The 18,729-nt window shown below is 45.6% G+C and overlaps 1 protein-coding gene and 1 non-coding gene across 5 annotated transcripts in view; one reads left to right on the forward strand and one right to left on the reverse strand.

Annotated features, from left to right (window-relative positions):
• Window positions 1–18,729, forward strand: part of WBP1L (WW domain binding protein 1 like) — a 60,741-nt gene that overhangs the window by 15,053 nt on the left and 26,959 nt on the right. The window contains exon 1 of one of the 4 annotated variants that reach the window (XM_053207692.1): window positions 1,042–6,067. The exons of 2 other annotated variants lie outside the window; for them this stretch is intronic. In XM_053207692.1, the coding sequence (XP_053063667.1) occupies window positions 5,882–6,067 (186 nt within the window). In that variant the 5' untranslated portion in view covers window positions 1,042–5,881. Of the gene's footprint in view, window positions 1–1,041; window positions 6,068–6,087; window positions 7,532–18,729 lie in introns of those variants that run through there. One more of the 4 variants, XM_027062966.2, reaches the window with a different exon arrangement.
• On the reverse strand, window positions 1,445–1,525 carry LOC113600397 (small nucleolar RNA SNORD20). Its single transcript, XR_003421398.1, has one exon. It is a non-coding gene; the product is annotated as a small nucleolar RNA SNORD20 (small nucleolar RNA).

Genomic DNA, 18,729 nt, shown 5'->3' on the forward strand with positions numbered 1-18,729 from the left:
TGCCAGGAGCTGTGTTTTCAGCTAGATCTTAAGTTTCACAATCCTTCATGCAAAAAAGGGGCATCTTTTAGGTGTTGCTTAATGGAATTATCCGGTGAACCGGTGGCAGAACCAGTGACAGAACCAGAAGCCGCTTCAGCCCAGTCCCCCTAATCGAAAAACTAATGGGGTTAGATAACGACCCAGTTCTATCTTGAGTAAGGGAATTTTGCTTTTGAGATGGCTTAAATGCTTTGAATTCCTCAGCAGAGAAATTATAGATGTACAGATAATGAGACAAAGGGTTTCCCAATCCCTGTGTCCAACCTCATGAGTTTGCAGTCACATCCACATGCTCTCCCCATCTCTTAGCTGTTTATTGGGTTTCCGTGACCAGGAAAATGTCACCCGTGCTACTGTCTGGGGATTCAGCTGTATTAGCTTCATTGTTACAATCTTCTCTTTAGTCATATGTCTATTTATCCATGTACTAGTCTTTTTTGAGGGCCTACTTAGTGCAAGGGATCACTTGGTATTCTGAGGGACACAGAAGTGAAAGACCTCTTGCCTTTAAGTTGCTTCTACTTTAGAGGAGGAGTTAGGCCTGAGAATAAATCATTTTGCTGAGCTTATGAGCACATAAAAGAGTGGGTGGATTTTCCACAACCAAGATAGTCTCTGTTTGGACAGTGTGAATGATCACTCTTACGACCTTGCATCTAGAGGGCCCGATGAGCTACTTCCGGGACTCAGAGTTGAGGTGCCTTTAATAAAAGGACTTTGCTGTTAGCCCTTTCTGTGGACCTGCCACCATTGCAGCCGTGTTCCTGCCTGAAGTGGATCCCATCTCTCTTTGTCTTGCTCAAAGTTGCAACAAAAGGGAAAGGTGAAATCAGATTTAGTGGAGACCTTGAAGACTAATTTTCCTAATGGAGTTACATCTGCATGTGATCAGGTACTGGATGTGACCCTTGTCCCTCATTTTGTTCTTATTCCAATCTTCAGTTTAGAGAGCGGTTTGGGAAGAGACATGAAACGTGTTGGGGGGGGGGGGGTGTGTGGGGAGACAGCAGCGAGCCAGAGCGTGCTGATTTGCATGTAATTCTTGGTTCCTTGCTGGTTTAGTTTGGGTTGAACTGTTTTCAGGGCAGGAAAAACGAATCTGGCATTTCGGTACAAAAACAAACAAGGCTGCTGTTGTACTTGATAAAGCTGGAGTTGCAGATCCAGTGGTAGCCCATTAACTCAGTGACAGCGGTGAGTTTCAGAGACCCCTGCGCTCTCCGGAGAAGGCAGTAAATGTCCATTTAGGAAGGCAATAAATATTTGTGGAGTGATTGATTGTCAACACAGTAGGATTTGCTTGTTGGGGGGGAGGAAAGCCAGAAATCTTAGGACGCTGTTGTTAAACTGGTTTCAGCTTCTGCTACTTTCTCTCTTTCTTTTTTTTTCTCAGACAAGATAGCTGGGTCAGAACTTAACTACCTAGAGGAATTTTCTTGAGATTCCATCATCCCCTTCTGCTTCTTTTATTTCTCTCTCTCTATTTAATAGACCTTTGAAATAGGTATATTCCCTCCACCTCCTCCACCCCCAGAGGGAACAAGAGCAACTCCAAGATGTAAACAAGCAAAAAGAGAGCCTAAGATACTATGTAAACTAGAAATTCCTGTCCTTGCTATTCATGGCGATACCGTAGTCCTCAGAAAGAACAAATGTGCTGGTCAGAGGTACTCTTCGAAGACACAGCGTGTGTGGGGCCTCTACCTTCTCCCTCCAGCCACTCTCTGCCCCATCCTGTGCCTTTCTCAGATGCCCCATGTGTCCTTGTTTCCATGTTTTGGGCTATACTTGGCTCTGCTTACCATGCTCTTCTTCCTACCCCTACCGTACATGTTATTTTAGTACCCGAATCTCTGTCTCTCTCTTCTTTTTTCATGTTTATGTTTGAGAGAAGAGCGTGAGCTGGGGAGGGGCGGAGAGCCCCTCCAGGGCCAGACGAGTTCAGCCAAGAGTGCATCCTCCTCATCCCGCTGCGACAGCCAGGGTGGCTGGATGTGACTGTGACTTTCTGGGTCACAAATGAGGTGCAAGTGATGACTACAATATCCAAATACCGTCACCATGCATGTTCAAGCCATTTTTGAGTAACACAGTCCTGGGTGAATTGCTAGCTCTGCCTACGAGCTGTGTGTCCTTGAATGAGTTACCTAACTTCACTGAAGTTCCCGGTTTTCACCTGTAAGGAATGAGATAGCAACATACATTAGAGTACTCCCTCTCTGAAATGTATCATTTGATGTTTAGCAAGTGATTGCATACTATAGTTAAGAGCTGTTTGCCCAGCTGTCTTCCTGGGAAGGCTCTCAATAGTGGGAAAGCAGCCATAGGTTTGTTTTGTTTTGTTTTGTTTTGTTTTTTAATTTTTTTTTAAGTAGTGTTTATGGCCAGTGTGGGGCTCAAACTCAAGACCCTGAGATCAAGAGTCGCATGCTCTTCCGACTGAACCAGCCAGCCACCCCCACATCCATAGACACCCTACAAGGCACCCCTACAAGCCCTGTGACTTGTAGAACTCCTTGTCCTAGTCAGAAACCAGGAAAGGTGTGTTTTCTTGTCTCAGCAGGCCTGCTACACGTCTGCCTTTGTCCAGCCCCAGGACATAGATAAGCTAATGTTCTTGGTTTCTGGCAGCTAAGCAGTCCTTAGCATTTCTATTTGGCAAAGTTCTGCAAATCTTTGTTTTGAGTTTGGAATGCTTCCCATGGCATTCCCCAAAGTAATTACTTCAGGATCCTTTTACTGATGCCCAGCCTCACATCCATGACATGCCTTGGTTGGACTTTTCTTGTGGCACTCACATGGTTTAGGCTTGGAGCTTGTATCTGCTTCTGGGGTTTTGTTGGTTTTGTGCTTTGTTTTGTTTTTTGTTGTTGTTGGGTTTTTGTTGTTGTTGTTTTTGAGTCCAAACTGGAAGGCATTTAAACGTGCCTATGCCCAGCCTGAGAAAGATAAGAATGATCTCTCATCTTAGATGTTCTGTGTCTGCCTAGCAGCCTCTGCTCCAAAGCTCCTGGAAGTAAAAATGGCCTTAGGTCTGGAGATTATCTCCTATCCTAGAAACCTGGCAGTTGTTGTCCTGTTCTGACAAAACCCTTTCTTCACATTCCTTGATTGTGAAATTAGAAACCCCGCACTCTCAGCCCTAGTCTCCTTCAGCCTCATCGGGCCATGACACGGTGTGGGAACAGTTCCCCAGGCTACCTGAGATCCAAGGCATGAAAGGTCTTCTGTTCCACCTTGCTCCTTGCATGGAGCCCATTTATGTCCTGGGAATGGATGAGAACTTTAGGGCTTTCCCAGTCATTCACCTCCTAGAACTCTGGCTCCAAAGAGGGCCAGAATGGGTGACTGGGGCCTAAGGGCATTGTCCGTGTTCCAGAATACCACTGCCTGAACTGGTGTGTCAGTCTTCTAAAACAAGGTTCTGGGGGTGGGAGGGGGCGGCGCTTGGGTGGCTCAACTTTGGCGTCCCGACTTTGCCTCAGGTCATGATCTGGCAGTTTGTGAGTTCAAGCCCCTTCCTGACAGCTGAGTGCCTGGAGCCTGCTTCGCATTCTGTGTCTCCCTCTTTCTCTGCCCCTCCCTCTCTCACCCTCGCCTTCTCTCTCTCTCTCTCACTCTCTCTCTGTCTCTCAAAAAAACAAATAAACATTAAAAAATTAAAAATAAAATAAAACAAGGTTCTGGGGCATTGACCAGGATCTGCATGTCTGCTCAGTGTTCAGCTGACCCTCAGTTCTGGTGTTTGCCCCATTGGTAACTTTTGGTCTAGTATCATGACTCCTTTATTATTGTCAAGGAAAGAGCCTTTGGAGCTAGAGACTTAATTCAAATCCTTACTCTCTCATGGCCAGCTGTGTGACCTGGGGCAAGGTGTCCATATGTCTCGGCTTCTACAACTGAACAGGGGTAATACCTACATCATAAGTTTATTGTGGTTGTTAAGTGAGATGTGGGTTAAATGGAGTTCTTAGTACAGAGTCTGGCTCATTGTCAGTACTGAAAAAATAGCTCTCCCCACCTCCATCCCAGAATTTAAAGATTATAAATGTATAGGCTGCCTAGAAAAACATTGCCAAAAGATTCCTAAATCAACTGCAGTGAAAGGATGAATTCCATTAGCCGTGCGTATATCCACTGTTGTAGTATGTCTTCTTAAATAATAAATTAATCAGAATCCAAAGGGTTTCAGCATTACTATCTTTGGGGGCTTTCTAAATTGAGGAGGAGAATGTTGGTCAGTGGAAGGATGGCGGATGGCTCAGACATTGATTGCTTGGAGCCATTAACAGTTGTTAAACTGCAACATTTTGACAACATAATCCTGCTTAATTCTGGTTAGTGTGACTTCCTTTTTTTTTTTTTTTTTAAGCTGTTGAATTCAGCATTGAATTAGATTCTTCATTGTCAGGCAGATGACTAAAATTGTAGAAGGATTTGATTTACCTTTAGTCTATAATGTATGAGCCTGGGTCACTTACATAACAAAAGAACTCCTTTTGGGACACCGGGGTGGTTCAGTTGTTTGAGTGGTTTGAGCGTCCGTTTGAGTGTCCAACTTCAGCTCAGGGCATGATCTCGCGGTTTGTGAGTTCGAGCCCTGCGTCCGGCTCTGTGCTGACAGCTCGGAGCCTGGAGCCTGCTTCGGATTCTGTGTCTCCTTTCTGTGCCCCTTCCCCGCTTGTGCACGCATGCATGCGCGCTCTCTCTCTCTCAAAAATAAATAAATGTAAAAAAAAAAAAGAACCCCTTTTTTTCCCAGACTAGTAGAAATTGCTGATGGCCATCTGGCTTCTGAAATCCAAAGGCTGACTACTTTGTCACTGAGTTGTGGTAACTTGGCAAAAAGTGAACTTGCCTTCCTGGGGATGCCCACATATGTCAGTTCAATCTCTTTTTCTTCTCACCTCCCCCAAATCTCAGTGCTCAATGAGGATTAGTCAGCAAAGGGCAGGAGGCAAGGATTAGGAGATTAGTGAGAAAGAAGTCATGATCAGCAATCACTTTGTTGGAGTATGTGATACTGTGCTAGGTGTAATGCATTGAGTTTAATACTGCCTTATACACAGGATTTTATAATCTTACAAGAAGATAAAAGTAGACAGCTCCTGATTAGAAACACTGCTTTGGGTTACATCCATAAAAGGAAGATGATTCATTAGGGGAAAATCGGGAAGCCTATGATGCAATTTTGATAATTTAGATTGAACTTTTACAAAATTATTTTTGGATTTCTAGTAATTTTGCTGCAATTGCACTTATCCAGAGATCACTGCTGCTGAATATTATTTAGAAATGTGGAATGTTTCCATAGCCCATCAGACCAAGGGCCCTTGAGTATTTTGCTCCTGGTGGTGTCCCCAGCACCTAGAACAGTGCCTGGCACATTTGTGGGTGTTCAGTAGGCATGGAATGAATGAATAAGTACACTAACGCCATGGTACTCTTTCCAGAGAATTGAGGTGCCACACTATCTTACTAGGTTAAGTTCAGACCAGCATTACCCACGAAGGGCTACGGATGCCCTTTCCTCCAGTTTGGCTAACAAAAGTCATAATGCTGCATGCGTTTTGTGGTGGTCAGTGGTTGCCAGGGAACTGAGGAAATGAAAGGAGGGTGTTGAAAGCTGTGCCTTGATACCCAGGCCTGCCTGCCTCTTGTTCTCCTGTCTGCTGATTTGGCCTGTGTGTGAGGGTGGGAGCCAGGCATATGTGATAGCCTCTGTGGCTGTGTCTTGACAATACACGTTTGCTGAAGAATGCCTTCCTAGTCCCGAAACACCTGCAGCAGCAGAAGCCGCTTCTCTCCACACATCACTCCTCTTCTCTTGTCCGTAGCAATGAGGCTGCGATTCATTCTTTTTCCTGAGCCTCCAGGAAATGGCTCAGCTTGCCTGGCTCATTCATTTCCTTGTCAGGAAAGTCAGTGCAACCTTGACCATCAGTGGGAGACCTGCAGCAAGCACATCGTGTGTCCGGCTGGACTCACTAACGATCGAAAAGTACTTTTGGCAACACACCATGCTGTAAGTGTTGTGTACTGCTAATTTATTGTCCGAGGTGGGGGTGAGAGATGCTAATTTGTAAAGAGTCATTTCTGATGTACCTGGGTCGTGCCCAGCACGTGCCACTCCTGTGGAGGCGTTTGGTGAATAGCACTGGAAGAAAACTGTTGCAGAAAATAAAAAGAAAGGTGAGATACACATGGTTTGAGTGATGGGAAATATAATTAATTTGCAGCCTAAGAAGTTATTAGAGAGTAACTTTGGATTTATAAAGTCCTCCAAAAAGAGTCATTTCTGCAAGTACAGATCCAAACATGAACCTTTTGTTCTTTGTTAGTGTTGTCTTTGCTAGAGGATTCAGGGCCAGAGAGAGCGGCTGTGACCTGCTGTGTAGGGAAGGTTGGCCAGATGAGAGCTGGCCTACACCACCGACTAGGAAAAGTCAGATCAGGACACCAGCCCCAGGGCCTTTGCTCCTTGTGCAAAGCTTGCTGTTAGCCATTTTCAGCCATAAACTGAGCTTAGAGAAGAAAGCATGACAAACCTAGGGTGGTGAACTTTTCAGAAGCAAGAGTTGGTTTAAATATAGATGATCTGCTTTACTGGCAACTTGGAGGCTGCCGTGGGACTTGTTGTACCTTTTGTAAGACAAGTGAGGAAAGATGTTGGCACCTGTACATGCGCAGTTTGTTTATGAAATATAAACTCTCCTGTAGAAGTGAGGGCTCAAGAGGTCAGCGTCCGAGGTAGCATGTCCTACCTTAGTGGGGGGGGAAGGTGCCTCACCAAGCCCTCCCTGCCGATTGCCTCAATCTCTAGAGAAAGTCGGGACAGCCAGACCTAATGCACTGTTATTTATTGAGCACTGACTCTGGCGGGCGTGGCGGCAGGAAAGTTTCTGTGAAACTGAAAATCACTGGGCTTGATTTTCTTTCCCAAGGAGAAGAAACAATAGCTCAAGAGTTCTAGAGTCCAGTCCTTATTCAGTTTATTGGATTCAGATTGGATTTATATGCACCCTGGCCGAGGGGAGCTGATGGGAGCAGCCCCGTCCTCCTCTGGTCTCAGGCTCCAGTGCTAGGTGGGTCCAGGGCTGGCCATCGTGGGTTTGCAGCACATCCTTCTCAGTATTCCACAGCAGCTGTCTGGAGTTTTTTCTGCTGTGCCTGAACTGATGTCATTTCCCCCTTGGCAGACAGCTTGGGTTTTGCTGCGTCTGAGATATGTCACGAGAAGGTGGGGGTGGGTCGGAGCCAGGCAGGGGGAGTAGCGAGGACAGCAGGAGGGAGAGCGCCTGCCTGGTCCCAGGACTCTGTTTACTTTCTCTTCTTTGCTAAGGAAGGCCGGTTCACTGGGACCGCGGAGCACGCAGGCCCACCAGGGGAAATGCTCAGTCCAAGACCTTAACTTTTAAAAGCCCTTTGTTCCAAACGTTAGTGTGGACGATGCTCTTGCAGGATGCCTTTCCTTTTGGGTCTTAGACAGGTAACTGAACTGGTTATCCGTGGATCGGGTTTGGGTAGGGAAGAAGGGTGGGAGCTGGTTTGTTGTACTGCTGTTTGGGCGGAGGGAACCTTTGAGAAAATGTCTCGCAGCTAGAGCAGGCCAGCTCCCATGCAGAAATTTCTAGTCCTCCCTGCTTGTGTGCTAGTTGCTCCTTACTTCCAGAGCCACTGTATTCTTAACCCCCTGCATCCCTGAGGTCTCTCTGGGGCCAGCCATTCTGATTTTCCGTTAGATACCGGAAAGCCGTTTCCAAAGCCTTCTAGAGGAAACAGCTGAGGGGAGAGGCTGGGGAGGAGGAGAGGCAGAGTAGATTCTTGATCCAAACTGCTTTTATTCCTTCTCCATTTTGATTTGGCTAGTTAGCAGAGATTTCTTCACAGTTTTGTCGTTCTAAAGGGATTCTGAGTGAGGGGAGGGGAATCTTCTGAAGGGAAGGGCTCCCAGAGGCTTTCTCCTTATAGGCATGTGGTCAGGGCTGTGTGGCTGAGGGACATCCTGGATATCTCTGAGGGCTGGGGATGGGATTGGCCACATTTTGGCCCTCTTGACAGACTTTTTAAAGTCAACAGACCCCTGTGGCAGAGTCTTGATTGCTTTGTGAACTGCTGTTTGAAGGAGGGGCACTAAATTATAGCCCATAACCTAGTGTGGAATGAGAAAACAGTAGCAAGCGACCAACTGCTGTCTGCTGAGAACACAGCTGTTGCCAACTATTTGTTCCAGGGCTTCTGAGAGTTGGCCACCCCATCCCCCTTTGGTCTGAGAGGCTTGTCTGTATCGGAATGTGTAACTGTAACCATTGGCGGCTCTAAGAGGGGGTGGGGACAGACACACACCCTCTACTGCCTGTTCCTGGGTGAGGAAAAGCCACAGATGAGATCAAACCAGAAGCCTTAGAGAGTCGCTGCTAGGGACTGCCTCATTAGTCTCACTGTTAGAAAAGTGCTGGGTGAGCAAGTCTCCCTTGGGTTGCCCAAAATTCTTTAAGTGTCTCCGAAAAGCTCACTACGTATATACCATCAGTGCTCTGTTCAGTGTCCCTTTGGTGCAGCTGATGGAGAGGGGGCATTTGAGCACCCCCCTCTGCCCCCCAAGAAAGGCTGTCCTTTTAACCTATGGGCCCTGGTAGGGATTTTGAGCAGCATTGGAAATAGGATGGATGAAGCATCCCATGCACGCATGTCAGATGTCAGGGGCAGAGGGGTGTTTCCACCCCTCATGATAGGGTAGAAGGAGCAGGACTGGGGAGCCAGAAAGGCCTGTGTCCATATCCTGGCTCCCCCAGGGTCTTGAGAAGGCCACTTAATAGCTTTGAACCTCATCTTGGAAATTGCAGTCGTAAAACCTGCTGGAAGAGTTATTGAGAGGATTTCACAAAATAATATATTAAAAACATGAGCACCTGGGCTGGCAGTGAGTAGGCATGCAGTAAAAACGTAACCATTATTTTTATGTTACTCATCCTGAGGAATGTGAGAGTGAGAGCGAGAGTGCAGGAGTACAGGAAACTAGAAGCCGGAGGACCAGAGGTGAAGGGTGTAGTGGACAGGCCTCCCAGCATGAGCGGACTGAGGGGTGGGAGGCCGTCACTTCCTATACCCGTGTGCGGTTAATCTTGGATGGATATTGAGGAGACAAGAAGAGGAGGGCCCCTGTCCCATCACCTCCACTCAGCTGAGTGAGAGGGTACAGTGGTAGGTCAAGTGAGGGGCTGGCTTGGTGGCCCTGGGGAGCATCTCAGAGGATCAGCAGCAGGTGAATCTTCAGCTCTTGTTTCTGAACAGACCCCTGGCGGAAGGCTGAACTAGAAGACCTCTTAAAGACCTTTTCTGCCCTTCTGTGACTCAAACCTTGCCTGTAAAAACTTTGACTGTTTTTGATTACATAATTTTGTATATTTCTAGCATTTCTGTGTCTGTTAGTGTAACTACATTCTTTACTGGAGCTGTGGAAAAGCTAGCTTTCTAAATATTACTTGGTGATAATTCTGTTTTTGAGAAATGACACAGGGGGTACCTTGGTAACTCATTCGGTTAAGCATCCGACTTCGGCTCAGGTCACAATTTCATGGTTTGTGGGTTCAAGCCCCATGTCAAGCTCTGTGCTGACAGCCTGGAACCTGCTTCAAACTCTGTGTCTCCCTCTGTCTCTGCCCTTCCCCCCCCCCCCAATAAAATAAGTATAAAAAAATCTTTTTAAAATGAACAGAAGAATACATATGCTACTGGTCTTCATCATATATAGTATGTATGTACTTTCATACTTTTTTTTTTTTTTTCTCAATCCACATAACAACCCTGTCTTATGTGGTAGTGTTCTTCTGTTTTTTCAGAAGTGCATACTAGGGCTTACAGAAGGTAAGCCATTTGCCTAGAGTTGCTCAGCTAGCTAGGGATATGGTAATTTAAGTTTTGTTTCTTCTTTTTAAACCCCGGTCTTCTGATTCCAAAGTCTGGAGTTTTTCTCACTACCTAGACTGCTTTGCCCAATGCCTGTGTGAGTAGAGTAGGATTATAGTATTGTTTTAGTTGAGGCATATTTTCTGAAGGTTGTTTCTGGGAGGCCCAGGTACTAGATAAGACACTGCTTGTGCCTATTTGCATCTTTCTCTATGGAATACTCTCCTGCACGCAACATCTACTGAATAATGCCACTGCAACATCTACTGAATAATGCCACTGCAAGTAGATTTGCACACTTAATGAATGCGGACCTGACACAAAGGATGCAAAGATAAATAAAGCACAACCCTTACTTCCTAGGAGCTCACACTCTAATGCAGTGGTTCTCAGAATGCATAGAAATCACCTGGGAGTGGGGCTTATTACAATGTAGATTTTGTAGGTCTGGGGCCAGCCAGGAATATGCATTTCTATGAACTTCCCCAGGTGGTTTTGACTCTGCTAGTTTCTGGCAATTTGAGAACGACTTCGCTGCCCGCCTCCGCCCGCCCCCCCCCCCCCCCCCCCCGCCGTAGGTTTAGTAGCATGGAAATAACCCCATGATAATGTGCTGAGACTATAACAGGAATGCCCAGGACCTAGGACAGCAGAGGGTGGGAAAGCATCTCATTCAAATGGCTGGAGGAGAGGGGTGTGCATGAAAGGCTTTCCTGAGAAGGTGATATCTGATCTGAGTCTTGAAGGGTGAGTAGGAGTCTACCAGACACGTGATCTGGGGAAAGAGCATTCCAGACAGATCAGGTTAGGAGTGTCATTTTTGTTTTCTCCTGCAGATGAGAAGGGAAACTGTTGTCTATGAGTCTTAGTATTAAGTATGCCTGAGGCAAGACAAGGACTTTGGCTCACCAACTATTGGCATCCTTTGTGACTCAGAGAAGGAGGAAAGCATTCGGGCCCTTCAGTCTAATAATGAGAGTGGCATGAATTCAGTGTCTGTAAGGGGCAGATAAGCTGTAGGCTGTATTCTTCCATGCAAGGGACAGTTAGGACAGTTCATTGGAAGCTAGCATCGACTAAAGAACAGTCTTTTTGTGCTTAGAGGAGATCAAGTTCAGAAAAGAGTTACCTGTTGAACTTTCTGGATTTGGTACGACGTACCAGAGGGTAGATACACCATACAATTGAGCATGTTATCCCTTTATTAACCAGTGAGATCAGAAAATGAGTTTTCTGGTTAAGAGAGAAGCCATCATGTAAACCTAACAGATGGATTACTGAATTTCAGAGAATAAGATTGTAACAGAACATTCTTAGTCTGCTAATTTGAATGAATTCTAGTTCATGTTTGATTCAGAAGGCATTGATTTCGTAATGTGGGAGGATTCTTAGGACCGACATGCTCTATCTGAAAAGGACGGTGCATGTATTCCATTCAAAGCATGTTGTAGATTCAGAGAGACATGCACTCTATCCCTGCCTGCCCTCAACGGGCCTACGGTCAGGTAGGGGAAGTCGAGGCGCAGGTAATTGGAACACTTGGCAGGTGGTGGTGAGCGCCATTAGGGACAGCGTGCCACAAGTTCACAGGTGTGTGTGTGGGGGGATGGCTTTCTGTTAGTGGCCCTGTCTACAGTCCAGTAAGTAGTCCCAGTGGTTGTACTGTAGGTGTGTGGGAGGACCAGTTGATGGCAACTGCTGGCCGATGGAGTCCAGGCTAGATCTATCAAGACGATAATTTGGGTTTTTTGTTTGGTTTTGTTTTTAAAGTTTATTTATTTTGAGAGAGAGGGCGCATGCGCCAGCTGGGCCTTGGGGGAAGAGGGACGGAGAGAATCCCAAGCAGGCTCCGTGCTGTCAGCGCAGAGCCAGACGCGGGGCTCCATCTCAGGATCCGTGAGATCATGACCTGAGCTGAGATCAAGAATTGGATGCTTAACTGCCTCACCAACTGAGCCACCCAGGAGCCCCTCAAGATGATGATTTGTATCTTGCCCCACAGAGTGTTGCTTTCTCTGTGGGAGGGGCCCACTGTCCTCCAAATTGTCCTCACTGAAATGAGATGATCGCTGATACTGGAAATGAGTAGTCTGCAACCAGACTGGAGTGCTCTTGCCGGTGTTGGAACATGTCACGGACAAGAGGCTCCTGGCCCAAGGGGCTGTTTGTATTCTGGAAACTGGGAGCTGGTATCAGAGGCCCTCGATTGGTCTGATGCTGAATGTAACAGGGCAACCAAAATGTCGAAGCCCAGTTACTCCCTGGGCATAATACGAGATCTTAGGGTCTCATAAGGACAACACTGAAAACCCAACAGTATACACCAGCCTAAAGCTGCAGGCTGGGAGCCATGACTCGGGAGAGGGAGGAGGGAATTTGCCAACTTCTAGTTTAACCCCCAAACTGCTGAATATTAACCAACATTACGTCACACCTTTGTTGTTTCATCATGACAGCCACCATGAGGTGGGAGGCTCCTTTCTGTTGCGAGGCAACTGAAACTTGAGGTTTTTATCTATTTAGTATCACACAGGTAGCTAATGTGTGGCATGGTGGCACCGGCGGCCAGGTCTGAGAGAACAGTGTTGTTTCCCTCTTGCGTACTGCTCTGTATGGTACCTGTACCAAAATCTGCCAGACCTTCTCGCTGTGTGCCCTGTGCTCTGCAAAAGACTAAGTATTGAGTCCTGGTCACCATCAGCCTCTTGTGTGTGCTTTAGCCTCTCTCTACCAGGTTCAGGGCAAATTAAGCAAGACCCTGCTTGGAAAGGAACTGTCTGTATATAATGCAGGAGACACCAAGGTGACACTTGTTTGTACTACCAGAGACTGAAGCCAAAATCCTTATTGGCACTGATGTGTAAAAATCTTGTGACAGCTCCATAGAGCACTTCAGTTCCCCCACTGTCACTAAAGGTAAGAAAGGGTGATTCTCCTCTTGGCCCTTTCAGATGGATTTTTAAACCCCCAACCATCTCTGTTGCAAGAAGTTGCATTTGGAGAGCAGTGTGGCTTGTTTTTCATCACACTCCTGTTATCAAAGCAAAGAGAAACCAGCGGACTGGACAGTAACTTAGTGGAAAAGAAGAATGGATCTGCTGATTTTGAAACTTTTATCCGGGGTGGAGCCAAAGAAAACATACACTTCCTCCAGTGATATCCCACGAGTTGGATCCACCCCCTCCCGCCCCTTTTCCTTGAAGAGGTAAATTTTAGTCCAGGAGAACAATAATTTGGGGCTACTTAAAAAAACTGCTAGAAAATTCCTTTTTCTGCCCCAGTTCCCTAGCAGCCAGGTACCAAGTTTCTTAACTCTCCCTCCCTGGCCCTTCCTGACTCTGTTTGTTGCTAATTTATAGCAGCAGTGATTTGAAACAGCTCTTCACGTTGACTTGCTTTAGCCATTTCTGTGTTCCTTTGTAGCCATCGCTTCTCTGGGCAGGGGCTCAACTGGACTTGAATCCTGGACCTCGTAAGGGGCATCGGATGCTGGTTGCTGGAAATGGTGATTCAGTCCTAGGAGGCTACTTGCTTGACCTATCTTGCTCTTTTAACTGAGAGAGGAAGGGGTAGGGGAAAGCTGTATGCATTTCAGGAGAAAGAGACATGCTTTGAGAATGGCTGGAGTATAACGTGGTGACTTCTTTTCCTAAAAGTGGCTTCGGGTTTGCTGAGACTATGTTGTACATAAGGCATTGGTTCCCTTGGATCAAGGAGGCCAGAAAATTTTTACTGTTTGGTTCTCTTGCTTACCATACATATTCTCAAGTTCTTCCACTGAACCGTGACACGTGGTTTCGTTCTTGGTTTCAGATACTGCCCATCTGATCATGTGGCTTTCATCAAGGGCTTGGAAATTCCTGGTTGTGTACCAGGCAGTGGCGTGAATACCTGTGAACTCCCACTCCTCCGGGTGTGGCTCTGGCGTGTGGTGGGGAGGCCCAGGATAGGCCAGGGCAGGCTGCCAACAAAAATAGAAAGTGTTATCATTTCCCTGTCTCCAGGTGAGGTTCTGGATTTATGGGCCAAGCTCAGATTGTGCTGGGTTACTGTAAACCTGTCATAGCCAGAGAGCCAATGGGTAGGTCTCTCAGCAGTCATGCAAAAGCACATCACCACAGCCTTGGCCTTACCCCTGGAGAATCCCTTCATGCCCCTGCTTGTACCGTTGTAGCTAAGAGGCACAGGGAGCACGGGGGAGGACTAGCCCCTGGGGTTCCTTGACTCTTAGCAGGATCAGCACTTTCTGAAGATTTTTGCATGTCTGATCCTTTGCTAAGGCAGGTGCACTTGTGAGATTGACATCACTCTTGCTCCTGGGGAATTTACAGGGTGGTTGGGGAGCCCATGAGGCAATCAGGCAAGAAGACCGGATAGAACATGATTCTGCCCTAAATGGTATGGTGCAGTTTGGCTGGAACAGTGGTTCTAAACTAGGGGCAATTTTCCACCTCTACCTAGGGGACATTTGGCAGTGTCTGGGTGTTGTTAGTTGTCACAACTGGGAGGTAGGGTGTTGCTATCAGCTTCTAGTGAATAGAGGCCAGGGTTGCTGTTAAACATCCTACAATGCGTGGGATGGTCTCTGCACAAAGAATTATCTGGCCCCAAGTGCCAGTACTGCCAAGGCAGAGAAACTCTGGGCTAGACATTACTGATGCGTAGTGCATCCACTTTGCTTAGGGAGCAGTCACAGAAGTCACAGGCCTTAGAGAAAATGGACTGAAATGTTTTAATACAGGGAAAATATGTGTACTTCTCACTGCATTGCAAGCAATCTGTGTTAACTACCTGCCCAGAGATTAAGAATCTTGACATCTTGGTTGCCCCTAATCAGCAGGTGCTATGTCTTGTGAAGGACAGAAATAGAGTTAATTTTTTATGGTGAGTAGCTAAGATCAAGCCCTTCTGGCACTGGCATTTTATCTCTTACTCTGAATAGTCTGGATAACCACTTTCAGAAGGATGGGACGACCTCAGTAGTGCCCAAATAATAACTTTATACAGTTTAAAGAATAATTAGGCTACCGTTATTTCAATAACAGGCCATATGTCAAACCAGGTGCCTGTTGCTGTGGCTTAGGCTTATTGTAATCTATCTATGATAATGCAGTAAATTCCCCCTTTTCTAAGTCATCTGGCGTCTCCTTTAATCTTTAAGTGTAAGGTCTTAGAGTTCAGCAAGTTCTTTAAAGTTATTCAGAGCCCTTTGGAGACATAGCCTCTGGATCCTAAAGATTGTTTTTTGTTTTTTGTTTTTTGTTTTTTTTTAATCTTGTATCTGCTTCCAGAGAGACCATTTTTAATGTGACACTTTGTCCCAGGTAGAAGTCAACAGTTTCCTTGAACAATGTCAAATGTTTTTTATTGCCAGTAAATCTCTGGAACCGGTCTCGAGACAGCAGACAAGACAGTCGCGTTATTATTTCTTTTGCTCCCAACAAAAGCCACTTTTGGGATGGAACTGCTGAGGAAAAAATGGGATTAAATTTAGAATTTTGCTTAAAGTAAGGAATACCTCTGAGATACCACATGTGCTTCTCTGTCAAATGAAACTGTGATGAGTCTCTTTTAAAGCACACCAGTGATAAGTCAACTCGTACTTTCAATATTTCAGATACCTTTGAAAATGATACCTCTTTCTGGGCAAAGAAGTGAGTATTTTATTTGATCAAGAGCCATTTTTGGGGCGCCTGGGTGGCTCAGTCAGTTAAGCATCCAACTTCGGCTCAGGTCATTACCTCGCAGCTCGCTAGTTCGAGCCCCACGTCAGGCTCTGTGCTGACAGCTCAGAGCCTAGAGCCTGCTTTGGATTCTGTGTCTCCCTCTCTTACTACTCCTACCCCCCCACTCTCTCTCTCTCTCACTCTCTCTTTCAAAAATAAATAAACATCAAAAAATTAAAAAAAAAAAAAGAGCCATTTTCAAGATTTAGCAAAGACTTTGATGAGCTGGAAGTTAGTCATAGAAAGAACACTGACCCAAAAGTAAGAAGACCAGGGTTTCCACAGCCCCGATTCTGTCATCTGTAGTCTTATTAGGCTAAGTGGCCATTCCTTATCTCTGAGATAGGGTCGTACCACTTCTGACCTCTTGCAGGGTGCTGGATGTTAATTTCAAATGAGAGGCTGGCTGTTAAAGAAGCTTGAAAACCTTGAAAGTCCTATATAAATGTGTATTTTGTATATATTAATTTTATATGTGTGTCCTGTGTATATACCATCCTTGCTCCAAATTAGGACCTGGAGGCTTTGCCACCTTATAAATCATTAAAAAAAGAATGAATCCTGCTGATTAGGTTGTACTTAATTAAGATACACAATAAACCTGAATATTTCAGTAAGATTTTCAGCAATAAGAACTGAAATATCAACTTTTAATCAAAAAAAATTTTTTTTAATGATTATTTTTGAGAGAGACAGTGCATGAGCAGGGGAGGGGCAAAGAGAGAGGGAGACACAGAATCTGAATCAGGCTCCAAGCTCCAAGCTGTCAGCACAGAGCCTGATGCAGGGCTTGAACTCACAAACTGCGAGATCATAACCTGAGCCAAAGTCAGAGGCTTAACTGACTGAGCCACCCAGGTGCCCCTCAACTTTTTTTTTTTTTTTTTAAACCTAGCAGTTTGGTTATTACAAAGTTCCTCAAAGGCAAAGTCCATATCTTATCTGTCGTTTTTGTGCTTGTCAGCATCTAGCATGAAAGTTTGGGATAACCCCTAAGCATTAAAATTCTTTCCACTAAAATTTGGGCTTTAGATCCAGAAAACTTGTTCTAGCTGTGTGACTTTTCTCGGTTCCTATATGTAAAACATAGCATAGGTAACAGTGCCCAGCTGAATACTTGATAAACAACACAGTCACTGGGAAGAATTTGGTTGAGTGTCCAACCTGTTGAGTGTCAGGAAGTTTTCCTGATTGTCCAGAGACACTTCCCTCGTACAGTGAAGAGGGGTCCTCCCCTTTGTCTAGGTCCCTGTTTTACATGTTGTGCATAAGGTGTTGCTTGAGCCTCAGTGTGGAAAATTAATATGTCTGCTGTTTATGTTTGAGTCTCTGCGGCATGCCTTAACCTCAAGGTGAGGAGATGAACATCTATTACTGAACTTGAGAGCAGGAGAAGCTAATCAGATGCCCACACGGGCCAGGCAGTGACAGCTTGAGTTAAGCAGATGGGCTTCGTGGACAGCAGGGATTGTGGGGGAGGCTGAGGTGGAGCCAGAGCCCATGTACATCTGTGAGCCAACCTAATATGCTGCTAAGGGATTGTGGGCCCGGAATTTGCAAGAGAAGCTGGAAATCTGATTTCTGTATGACTCCTTTTCATTTGAAAATGTTGACAATTAGGGACTTGCCTATGGTTCCTGCCATAGCTTGCTTGTCTCAGATTGCAGTTCTCTTCTATTCTTGAGTAACCCTGTTTTTGCTGGTAAAAAAAAAAAAAGTCTGTTAATTCCATTTTTTAAAAAGTTGAAAAACAAAGTTACCATGTGGGCCTAGAACTCCTTAGTGGGCCCATTGTGGGCCCTCAGACGAGGGCCACCACTGGCAATCCTTGCTTTCAAGCAGGAGGCAGCCACACAGTATGGGAAGGAAAGAATCTGCCCTCATGGGATCAACTGTGGACACATACATGATAGGTGGCTGCATTGTCCTCCTGCCTGAGTGCCACCTGCTCCGTTGAGTGCTACCTGCCCCTCGCCCCTTAGCTCTGCATCAGCCCTTGCTGAAGATGCCACACTTCTCAGTGCATTTGTTCCATGGTAGAAGAGGCCAGTGATGGGGGATTGCTGGGGATACCTCAAGGCAAGACTGCCTTTCCTTCTAGGTATCCAGGGGTGAAAGAATTGCACAGTAACCCAATGTCCTGAGCTGATGCAGCCAGCAGACCCCCATGGGCTTGCGTGTGCTAGGACATCGGCAAGTAGCCTTTAATAAAACCATGGAATATGTTGCAACTTCCGATCTGTGCTCTGGGATTTTCCTACCAGGGTCAAGTGGCTTTTTCTGAGTTTGTTATTCAGGTTCCTAATAGCAACACAGGAAATGGATTTTAATTTCTTTGTTGGCTGCTCTGTTTGGGGGCTATTTAATGAGGATCCACTTTGCAATGCAGCAGGACTGGTGTGGATACGAGTGTACCTGTTACTCTTGTAAAAAAATTTATGATCTATTATATATATATATATATATATATATATATATATATATATATAATGGAGTGAGGCAAAAAGCATATGAATAATTTTATATGTCTTGATTCTGTATGTTGATTCATATACATTTATATGTCTTGGCTACCCTTGGGGGTAACTTTTGGGATGTGTTTGGGATTGTAGGAAAAGAATATTAGACCATTCCACTTTTAGAGGGCAAGAACTACGTATATTGTACTTTTTTTATAAATCTAGAGCAATGGTTCTCAAACTTGAATATATGTGAGGTGAGCCCTTAGAAGTTCTTAATCTATGTTCTGAAATACCCCAGGCAATTTTTGGGCCTGCTGACCACACTTTAGGAAATACGTCTCTGTTTTGTTGCGTGTTTTTATCTAAGTGTCTTCATTGCTACTTTGAGACAAATTCATTATTTGTGAGATGCCATGATTTGTGCTGATTCACTGTGTTGTCTTTCCTCAGATCCTTGGTGGTCCCCAGACAGAATTGTTCCAGGAAGCCCTCACAGGTTAAAGTAAATGGATCCTTGTCCCTGCGACAGCAAGGGGTTCCCCAGCACTGCCCTTCAACAGTATACACTTCATCCACATCTTGAAGCAGCA

The sequence above is a fragment of the Acinonyx jubatus genome, chromosome D2, assembly GCF_027475565.1.
Source record: "Acinonyx jubatus isolate Ajub_Pintada_27869175 chromosome D2, VMU_Ajub_asm_v1.0, whole genome shotgun sequence".
NCBI lineage: Eukaryota > Metazoa > Chordata > Mammalia > Carnivora > Felidae > Acinonyx > Acinonyx jubatus.